Source organism: Colobus angolensis, unplaced genomic scaffold (assembly GCF_000951035.1).
Source record: "Colobus angolensis palliatus isolate OR3802 unplaced genomic scaffold, Cang.pa_1.0 Scaffold150, whole genome shotgun sequence".
In the NCBI taxonomy this organism is placed as follows: Eukaryota; Metazoa; Chordata; class Mammalia; order Primates; family Cercopithecidae; genus Colobus; species Colobus angolensis.
In genome coordinates this window covers 5,322,567-5,333,362 of record NW_012114600.1, presented here as the reverse complement: position 1 = coordinate 5,333,362, position 10,796 = coordinate 5,322,567, and the positions used below count along the sequence as shown (strand labels likewise).

The 10,796-nt window shown below is 43.9% G+C and overlaps 2 protein-coding genes across 7 annotated transcripts in view; one reads left to right on the top strand and one right to left on the bottom strand.

Annotated features, from left to right (window-relative positions):
• YAF2 (YY1 associated factor 2) overlaps positions 1-294 on the bottom strand; it is a 90,795-nt gene extending 90,501 nt beyond the window's left edge. For 2 of the 6 annotated variants that reach the window (XM_011936093.1, XM_011936096.1), the window contains exon 1: positions 81-275. In XM_011936093.1, the coding sequence (XP_011791483.1) occupies positions 81-106 (26 nt within the window). In that variant the 5' untranslated portion in view covers positions 107-275. Of the gene's footprint in view, positions 1-80 lie in introns of all 6 variants that reach the window. The other 4 variants (XM_011936095.1, XM_011936097.1, XM_011936099.1 and 1 more) reach the window with 4 other exon arrangements.
• A 142-nt stretch (positions 295-436) lies between these two features.
• The window catches only part of PPHLN1 (periphilin 1), a 231,614-nt gene continuing 221,254 nt past the window's right edge, over positions 437-10,796 (top strand). The window contains exon 1 of the mRNA XM_011936083.1: positions 437-552. Coding sequence (XP_011791473.1) covers positions 519-552 — 34 coding nt within the window. The 5' untranslated portion in view covers positions 437-518. The remainder of the gene's footprint in view (positions 553-10,796) is intronic.

Sequence of the window (10,796 nt, the reverse complement as noted above, 5' to 3'; positions counted from 1 at the left end):
GAGCGAGGCAGCCACCCGAAGCCCTGCACGAGGGCCCTGCCGCCCGCACAGTCCGGGCCCCGGGGCCCGAGCGCTGTTACCTGGTGGGGCTCTTCTTGTCTCCCATGGCTTGGGTATCAACGCACGCCCAGAGTCGCCGCCGCAGCCGCTCTGTTTGTCAATAAGGAGGATAATAAGCCGGGCGGAAGCGGGCGGGGGAGGACGGAGGGAGGGGGCGGGGAAGGCCGCACCGCCGCGCTCGGGAACCGCCGCCTGATCCCAAGCAGCCTCCAGCTGTCGGGGAAACTCCTGCCTGGGCGCACGTGACCCGCGCCCGCCAACCAGCGGCCGCGCCGGAGACTTCAAACGCGGCCAGCGCGGCCCCAGCACCCGCTGCGAGATCGCCGGCGGGCGGTGCGGAGGTGGCCGCAGCGGCCTCGGGAGCCGGCGCCGCCTCGGTACCCACGGCTGCCAGGGACTGCTGCGCGCTCCAGAGCCCCTCTGAGGAGGAAAACGTCTGTCCTACCGACTGGCTTGGGATGCTCAGTCTTCCCGTGCGAAGCCTGGTCCAAGGTGGGACCGGCCGGCGTTCGGAGACCTGTCCAGGTCTGGACAGAAGTGCCAGCCCGGGGTCTCCAGGTAGACCGACTTTCCTGGCCTCCGCCGTCCTTAACTACTCAGTCCCCGCCTGCAGGACACCGGGGAAGGCGGGAACTAACACGCAGCGCCATTGCTAGATGCCTTAAAGCACTACACAGATGCTCTAACAAGTAGGGCTTGTCACCCCTAACTTACAGGAATCGAAATCAAGACTCAAGAGAGGTTAGGTGACTTCCTCTGGGCTACATAATTAGAAAATGACAAAGCTAGTAGTCTAACTCTGCTTTAATTCCAAAGGCGCCCTTTTGGCCTCTCAGGCCTCTGCAGTAGCTGCTTTTGAAAGAAACCCAATACATACTCATAAGGCCTTTTTAAATGTAAGGAGTTTGCATGTGCCCTCAACGCTGTCTGCTAACAAAAGAACACCTTCCCAGGTCTCTTTACCTCAATATACTAAATAAAGGTCCTCATACTCCAGACTCCAGCAACAGCCATCAAACTGGTCTCTGAAGCTCCACTTCCACCTCCCCAATCTATTCAGTAATCCACAACTAGATGAATAATAAAATGCTGTTAATATTATGCCACCACTCAGATCAAGAACCACTAACGACTCCCACACTCGTTAGCCTGGCATTTAAAGGCTTCACACATTTACCCTACCTCTGCATCCGTCTCCCATGAGAAAAGCTGCCTCCTGACAATGCACATGGGCTACTTCTGCATAAACTAGATCCCTCTTTAACTGTGCTGTTTCTGTCCATCTTTCTAGGTTTACATCAATTCTGAATTCATGTAAAATGATAATTTCATAGCTAAACTACAAAGGAAATGGTACAGTCAGAAGTCCAGGGTTCTCAGCCTGCTTCCCCTGTTTCTTAGCTGATACATCTTGAAAGTATTGCTTAATTTCTGTAATTCTGTTTTCATCTTCTGAATGGCATCTATATGAGATTGTTGTGCGATTAATAATAAAATAACATTTTTTGGCCAGGCGCAGTGGCTCACGTGTGTAATCTCAGCACTTTGGGAGGCCGAGGTGGGCGGATCACCTGAGATCAGGAGTTCCAGACCAGCCTGGCCAACTTGGCGAAATCCGGTCTCTACTAAAAAATATACAAAAATTAGCCTGGCGTGGTGGCGGGTGCCTGTAATCTCAACTACTCGGGAGGCTGAGGCAGAGAGAATTGCTTGAACCCGGGAGTCGGAGGGTGCAGTGAGCCAAGATGGTGCCACTGCACTCTAGCCTGGGTGACAGAGCGAGACTCCTCCTCTAAATAAATAAATAATATTTTTTTTTAGCACTATGTGCCAGGCACTTTGTAAATCCCTGTACGTAGATACGTAATTTTAAAGGACTCAAAGTACTATGCACATGGCCTCATCGACTGCAGATGCTCTTCGATTTAGAATGGTGATACTTCCCAATAAATCCATCTTAAATAAAAAATATTGTAAATCGAAAATGCATTTGGTACACCGATAAACCCATCGTAAAGTAGAAAAATCGTAAGTCAAGCCATTGTAAATCCATAGTCTAGCCCTTCATTTTAAAGACAAGGAAGTTAGGGCCCAGGTTAAATGGTTTTTCTTTAATGAATAGGCCAGGGTTAGAGCTCAGGTATCCTGAGAAGAATGTCTTTCACCGAGCCTTCTTTCTGATTAACCAAATCACTCCATTTACATAGCAGTCTCTAAACTCATTGTACTATCTGTACTTTTTGAAAATGTAGCTTCTCATGATTCAGACCCGAATTCGGAAACCAGGAACCATGAGGAGTATGATTGAGGAACGTATACAAGAGAACGAGATTTGAGGCCTAGTCTTTAACCTCTCAGTAATGCAGTGGGTAAACTCAGCTAAATCACTTCCTTTTTTTATATGTAAAATAGAGGAGTTAAAACTACTGTCACAACTAAGGTCTCTTACAAGTCTAAGGCATTGTGATGTTTTTAAATGCCTCAACTGGATGGATCCTCAAAGAGACTGATAAGAACTACTCCACTTGCAAAAGTGATGGCAACAATGTATTTTTAAATAAAAAGAAAACTAAATTAAGCACTCTAAAAATCCCCCATGCTGCAAATCACCATTTCACTAGATTGTAACCTCTGTCACTAAAAAGTAAGCCACACCTCTAAATCATGAACAAAAGGGACAAGAACTTTTATTGTCTTTATTGCTGCATCTCCAGCCTCTAGAACAGTGTGACACATAGTGGGCACTCAATAAATATTCTGAGAATAAATACATCCACTTATAGCCAGGTTAGCAGGCCCCTGTATTCCCAGCTACTTGGGAGGCTGAGGCAGGAAAACAACTTGGGCCCAGAGTTTGAGACCAGCCTGAGCAACATAGCAAGACCCTGTTTCTAAAATAAATAATCAATACGTTCACTTGTGTTACAATTCTTGAATGAGATATTTTCTTTCATATTGGGATTTACAAACTGTTAGGCATATTGCTTGCAGTGGATGGTCAATAAATGCCAGAATTAACATTTATCCTTCAAAATGAACTTTACAACTCCACACATCCTTGTCGATGAACAAGGAACCTAGTTTATGTGGAGCACAGAATCACATGCCCTTGCACTATACCAACTGCCTCCCATTTATTGGTGTTTCTCTTAAAAAAAAAAAAAAAACTGCCACTACTAGGCTTACATGGAGACAGTAGTACAAGAGCTATTCCTGCCATTTCACCACAAAAAACCACACCTTTCCTAAAGTGTTTCCCTACTAGCTGTAAGAGTGGCTATTGTGGAGAATAAAGATTTTATTACTCGAGTGACCTAGGTTCTTATGCAATCAGGTGTCTTTTCAATACATTAACAGAATTCAGTACTTTAGAAATGTAATTTATTAGGGTCACTTGTAAAGTGACAAACACTAACAATCGTTTTAACAATTTAACAATAAAGTGTTGAAGTTTTCTGATTATTTACTTTTTTGTTGTTGTTTGTTTGTTTTTGTGTGTGAGCCAGTCTCACTCTACTGCCTGCGCTGTAGTACAGTGGTGCCATCATAGGTCACTACAGCCTTGAACTTCTGGGCTCCAGCGATTCTCCTGCCTCAGCCTCCCAAAGTGCTGGGATTCCAGGCATGAACCACTGTACCTGTCCTTACCTTAATTTTTAAAAGGTAAATGAGGGCAGATGCAGTGGCTCATGCCTGTAATCCCCATACTTTGGGAGGCTGAGGTGGGTGAATATATTGAGCTCAGGAGTTGAACACCAGCCTGGGCCATATGGGGAAACCCTGTCTCTACAAAAAATACAAAAATTAGCTGGGTGTGGTGGCCTGCACCTGTAGTCCCAAATATTCAGGAGGCTGAGGTGGGAGGATCGCTTGAATCCAGGAAGCAGAGGTTGCAGTGAGCCAAGATCACACCACTGCACTCTACCCTCGGTGACAGAATGAAGCTCTGTCAAAAAAAAAAAAAAAAAAAAAAGGTAAAGCAATCTTTATTTTCCCCAGTTACTGAGGAAGCTGAGAGCTGAGGCAGGGAGGCTCACTTGAACCCAGGAGCTGTGGGCTGTAGTGTACTAATCTATTCGGGTGTCCGCACTAAGTTCACCATCAATATAATGACTCCCCAAGAGTGAGGGGCCACCAGGTTGCCTAAGGAGGGGTGAACTGGCCCAAGTCAGAAACTGAGCAGGTCAAAACTCCTGTGCAGAGCCAGGTGCAGTGGCTCACACCTGTAATCCCAGCACTTTGGGAGGCTGAGGTGGGTGGATCACCTGAGGTCAGGAGTTCGAGACCAGCCTGGTCAACATGGTGAAACCCCATCTCTACTAAAAAATACAAAAATTAGCCAGGCATGGTGGTACATGCCTGTAATCCCAGCTACTTGGGAGTCTGGGGCAGGGAGAATTGCTTGAACCTGGGAGGCAGAGGTTGCAGTGAGCTGAGATTGCGCCACTGCACTCTAGCCTGGAGGACAGAGTGAGACTCCATCGCAAAAACAAAAACAAAAAACTCCCATGCTGATCAGCTGTGGGATCATGCCTGTGAATAGACACTGCACTCCAGCGTAGGCAACATGGCAGGGACTATGTCTCTATAAAATAAATAAATTGAAATTAAAGTAATCCCTAGGCCATTGATATAATAATATCCGTTCCCATTCCAATATACTTCCCAGGAGAGACTGGAGTAGATACTGAAATTGTGCATGTGATTCTGTGCACAGGTGAACAGTAATCTGTTCTCTCTGGAGAATAAATAAAAAGATTGAGAGTCTTTCTTAGATCAAGAGACTGACAGTGGGCCAGGTACAGTGGTTCACACCTATAATCCCAGCACTTTCAGAGGCCAAGGCAGGAGGGTCTCTTGAGCTCAGGAGTTCAACACCAGCCTGGGCAACATAGCGAAACTTCGTTTCTACTAAAAATAAAAATAAAAAAAAAAAAATTAGCCTGGTGTGGTGGTGCGCGTCCGTAGTCCCAGCTACTTGGGAGGGTCATTTGAGCCCAGAAGATCGAGGCTGCAGTGAGCTATGATAGTGCCACTGCACTGCAGCCTGGGCAACAGAGTGAGACCTTGTCTCAGAAAATTAAAAATTAAAAAAAGGAGACAGCAGGATCTCAGAGGCCCTAGATCTTCTGGTTAGTCTTGAGTGTATTAGCCAAACATAATAACAGCAATAAAAACTATGTATTGATGTTGTATACAGTTATTAGGCAACAGGAGCTAATACCTGAAATGAGAAGTACCCTCTTGTTTATTAACTGGAATTTGAGAGAAAATGGGGTACCTAAGGGAGAAATGAGCTATAAACCTTCCCTGAGAGCAAGAGCTCAAAGTATAATAGTAAGCTACAATGGTAAAACCAATCATATTTTGAAAGATGGATTTGTGTGGTTTTTGTTTGGTTGACTGGTATCTAATTTTGTTAGTTATAAAAGTTATATGTCACCAGTTGTGCAGTATTTGTTTTCTAGAGTGCCATACCAAAGTACTGCAGACTAGGTGGTATAAACAACAGAAATATATTTGCTCACAGTTCTGAAACTTAGAAGTCTGCAGTCAGGATGTCAGCAGGCGGCCAGGCGCAGTGGTTCACGCCTGAAATCCCAGCACTTTGGGAGGCCGAGGCTGGCAGATCACGAGGTCAGACGATCGAGACCATTCTGGCTAACACGGTGAAACCCCGTCTCTACTAAAAATACAAAAAAATTAGCCAGGCGCGGTGGCAGGCACCTGTGGTCCCAGCTACTTGGGAGGCTGAGGCAGGAGAATGGCATGAACTTAGGAGGCAGAACTTGCAGTGAGCTGAGATCACACCACTGTACTCCAGCCTGGGCGACAGAGCGAGATTCCATCCAAAAAAAAAAAAAAAGAAAAAAACAGATGTCAGCACAGCAGGGTGATTTCTTCTGAGGCCTCACTCCTTGGCTTGTAGATGACCTGCTCTGTCTCGAGTGGTCTTCTCTCTGTGTGTCTGTGTCCTAACCTCCCCTCCTTATAAGGATACTAGTAATTGGATTAGGGCTATCCTAATGACCACATTTTAATTTAATCACATCTTTAAAGACTCTTTAAAGACTCCAAACACAGTCACATTCTAAGATGCTGGGGGGTTAGGACATAAACATGCGAATTTTGGGGGAGGGAAAGACATGATTCAGCCCATAATACTAGTGTCAAGTTCAGCAAATATATATATATACATATGTAAATTAACATATCCAGTGCCTTGTTATAACACTCCTGGTACAGGTTCGCAATCCTTATCCGAAACCCTTAAAGCTGGATGTGTTTTATAAGTAAGGCATTTGGGAATTTTCAAAAGGAGTTGACACAAATAATACATAATTACCTAACACTTTGAGTGGGTTCTGAGATAGTACCTCTTAATCAAACACACTAATATTTCTGAAAAACATAAATATTCATACTAAGTGGGAAAATTAATGTCTGTAAATCATCTCGCGTCAGTTCTACTCAGGTTTTGCTGCTAAATGATAAAAGGTAAAATATAAAAAGCTTTCAATTTTCAGTGCTTCTTGGATTATGGGATTGTGGACAAAGGATTATGGATCTGTAAAAATTTGAGTAAGAATTAAGATTACAAAAATTAAGATTTAAAATATCCACATTATTTGACCCAGTAATTCTGTTTTGACAAATATATCCTAAGGAGACAACCTGAAATACATAAAAAGTTTTTCCACAGAAATAGCCATGAAATTATTTTAATGTACGTTTAAAACAACCTGCATGGTCATCTGAAGAGAAATAGTTAAATAAAGTATGATCTAACCAAAGAACTGGATTTTAAGAAGTCATTAAAAACAATGTTGGTGAATAATTTGTAACAAGAGGCAATGCCTCCGTTGTAATGTTAAGTGAAAAAGGCAGAATCTAAAATTGAATAAGTATATAAAAAGCATAGAAAACAGATTATAAGGAGACATACCTAAATATTAATGGTGACTTGTTAGTCTCTCAATTTCTTTTTTCTTTTCTTTTCTTTTTTTTTTCCTTTAAGACAGAGAGTTTTGCTCTTGTCGCCCAGGCTGGAGTGCAATGTTGTGATCTCTGCTCACTGCAACCTCCACCTCCTGAGTTCAAGCAATTCTCCTGCCTCAGCCTCCTGAGTAGCTGGGATTACAGGCGCCTGCCATCAGGCCGGGTTAATTTTTTGTATTTTTAGTAGAGATGGGGTTTCACCATGTTGGTCAAGCTGGTCTTGAACTTCTGATCTCAGGTGATCCACCCACCTCGGTCTCCCAAAGTGCTGGGATTACAGGCATGAGCCACCGCGCCTAGCCTTTTTTTTTTTTTTTTTTTTTAATTGAGACAGGGTCTTGCTCGGCTGGACTGCAGTGCCGCAATCATGTCTCACTGCAGCCTTAAGTTCTCAGGCTCCACCAGTCCTCCCACCTCAGCCTCCCACGTAGCTGGGACCATAGGTGCACGCCACTACTCCTGGCTAATTTTTGTATTTTTGGTAAAGACGGGGTTTCACCATGTTTCCCAGGATGGTCTCAAACTTCTAAGCCCAAGTGATCCACTCACCTGAGCCTCCCAAAATGCTAGGATGTACATGCATGAGCCACTATGCCTGGCCCAGTCTCTCAACTTCATTTCAGCACAGTATTGCCTGTTTTTCAGTTTGCCTCTAGCCTTTTGTTCCTTCCTTGCTCTCAATTCTCTCCCCCTATATTGTACCCTTCCCCTCATTTTTACTCCCCTTTCTAATTGGTCTCTATGGTATCCCATGGTCTCACCTTAACTAATGGCACCACCAACCAGCACTCCATTTCTCCTGCATTTCCTCTTTACTCCAAACTAGCCCAACACTAGATTCAAAGTAGCCTCTCGTTTCTACACATTGACTCATCCACCTTTCCCAAATCCAGGAAGTAGTGTGATGGGAACATAAGATTCGTTAATGAAGGACAACCTTGAATAGGGAGCTGGGAGTCATTGTTTCAAGACTTTATCCCACCCCTCTGAAAGGGGAGCACTGTGGCCCACTGGTGCTGGTGTCTCTGACAAGGTCTTATTCAGCTGGTTCTGCAAATACCAGGAAAACGGCAAAGTGGATTCTGCTTCTGCCAAAGAAAGGAACTGCTGCTGCTGGAATGATGCTTGGAGGAGCAGGGAGAGGACTAGATGCCAACAAAAAGCCAACAAGAAGCAAACAGAAGAAAAGCAAGTGCCGCGGACAGTGGCTCACACCTGTAATCCTAGCACTGTGGGAGACCAAGGAGGGTGGATCACCTGAGGTCACGAGTTCAAGACCAATCTGGCCAACATGGTGAAACCCCGTCTCTACTAAAATACAAAAATTAGCCAGGCATGATGGCGAGTGCCTGTAATCCCAGCTACTCAGGAGGCTGAGATAGGAGAATCACTTGAACCCAGGAGATGGTGGTTGCAGTGAGCCGAGATCTCACCACTGCACTCCAGCCTGGAAGGCTGAGCGAGACTCCGTCTCAAAAAAAAAAAAAAAAAAAGCAAGTCCCTTCTTTCTCCAGCTGTGCAGCCTCCTGCTGGTACCCCTTGGCTGAGCCAGATGGAGCAAGAGAACAAAGTGAAAATGGGGTCCCAGAGTATAGCTGAGTACTAGCTCCCATCACAAAGCCCAGTGTAGCGTGGAGGGTGGGGTGGGGCTGACAGACGATGACCTCTTTGACCACTCAGCATCACACAAACTTTTCTACACATATTTAAACTTCTATACAATGAGACATTTCTACCATTCCCCTAGATGCAACTATCCCATATACAAAGACATTCTCATCCACCCCTAAAATGAGGAGACACTATGCCCCAACAGTCATTATATCCACACTAATGGATATAATCACACCATCCATCTCCACACTATTTTAATAACTCCTTAAATTCAGTCACAGTCTTAACTGGTTTTCTGTTACTGAAATACTAAATGTTATAGTTTAACCTCCAACAAAACTTATATTAAGTAATAAAAGGAGGAAGAGGAAGAATAAAATAGTCCATACTTACAAATGCACACACATACATGCACACACATAAGCAATGAAGAAAATATATGTAGCTGCTACGTCCTCCTTTCTGTAACTAGTCATGGGACCACAGTTGTTAGTTATAACTGCGTCCCACTAACCATTCCCTCTTACCTTTTACTTCAGTCAAGCCCTTAGCAACACTGAGTTCTTTGCCTGATGAGGTGACCCAAGCCTTCATTCCTGAAGTGTCTAAATGCTCAGTAGTCCTGACTTGGTTTGGTTACTGAAGTCTCCATGAACTTTTACTATTGGACATTGAAGTACTAAGAGGTACTCTGAAGAATACCCTAGGCTGAAGACATAGTGATTTATTTTTCCCTTCAGTTTTTATTTTAAGTTCCAGGGTACAGGTTCAGGATATGCAGGTTTGCTACATAAGTAAAGTATGCCATGGTGGTTTCCTGCTCAGATCACCTTGGTATTAAGTCCAGCATCTATTTGTTACTGTTCCTGATGCTCTCCTGCCCAGTAATTCCCACTCCAACAGGCCCCAGTATGTGTTGGTCCCCTCCATGTGTCCATGTGTTGTTATTGTTCAGCTCCCGCTTATAAGTGAGAACATATATGTTTGATTTTCTGTTCCTGCATTAGTTTGTTGATGATAACAGCTTCTAGAGCCAACCATGCCCCTGCAAAGGATATGATCTCGCACCTTTTTATGACTCATAGTATTCCATGCTGTATATGTACCACATATTCTTTCTCCAGTCTATAATTGATGGACATTTGGATTGATTCCATTTCTTTGCTATTGTGAATAGTGCTGTCATGAACATAAGCGTGCATGTATCTTTATAATATAATGATTTATATGCCTTTATGTATATACCCAGTAATAGGATGGCTGGATCAAATGATATTTCTGCCTCTAGATCTTTGAGAAATTGCCACACTGCCTTCTGCAGTGGTTAAACTAATTTACACTCCCACCAACAGTGTAAAAGCATTCCTACATCTCCACAACCTCACCAGCATCTGTTGTTTCTGGACTTTTTAATAATTGCCATTCTGAATGGCATGAAATGGTATCTCATTGTGAGTTTGGTTTGCGTTTCTCTGACATAGTCATTTTTATCCTTGCAGTGTATCAGTAACCCAATTTTGCCTTGAATCTGGTTCAGTCTCCCCATCCAATAAAGCAACGTTCTTACTTATCTTTAGTTGGATGGCACGAGGAGTACTCAATATCCAAGTGGCAATTTCATCATCCAGTTCAATAGAACCATTGTTGTGGCCTTTCATGAAAGCATTTCTACTCTGGGAATCAAGACCTCCAGGTTAGTAGAGTGCAATGCTATGGGGATGGAAAGCAAAATTTCTGCAAGTAGGCATAATAGTCAGAACACCCACTCCCATTTCCATCTCTCTCTCTTTTTTTCATACTTTAAATTCTAGGGTACATGTGCGTAACGTGCAGGTTTGTTACATGGGTATACATGCACCATGTTGATTTGCTGCACCCATCAACTCATCATTTACATTAGGTGTTTATCCTAATGCTATCCCTCCCACAGCCCCCCACCCCTCTACAGGCCCTGGTGTGTGATGTTCCTCTCCCTGTGTCCATGTGTTCTCATTGTTCAACTTCCATTTATGAGTGAGAACATGTGGTGTTTGGTTTTCTGTCCTTGTGATAGTTTGCTGAGAATGATGGTTTCCAGCTTCATCCATGTCCCTGCAAAGAACATGACCTCATTCTTTTTTATG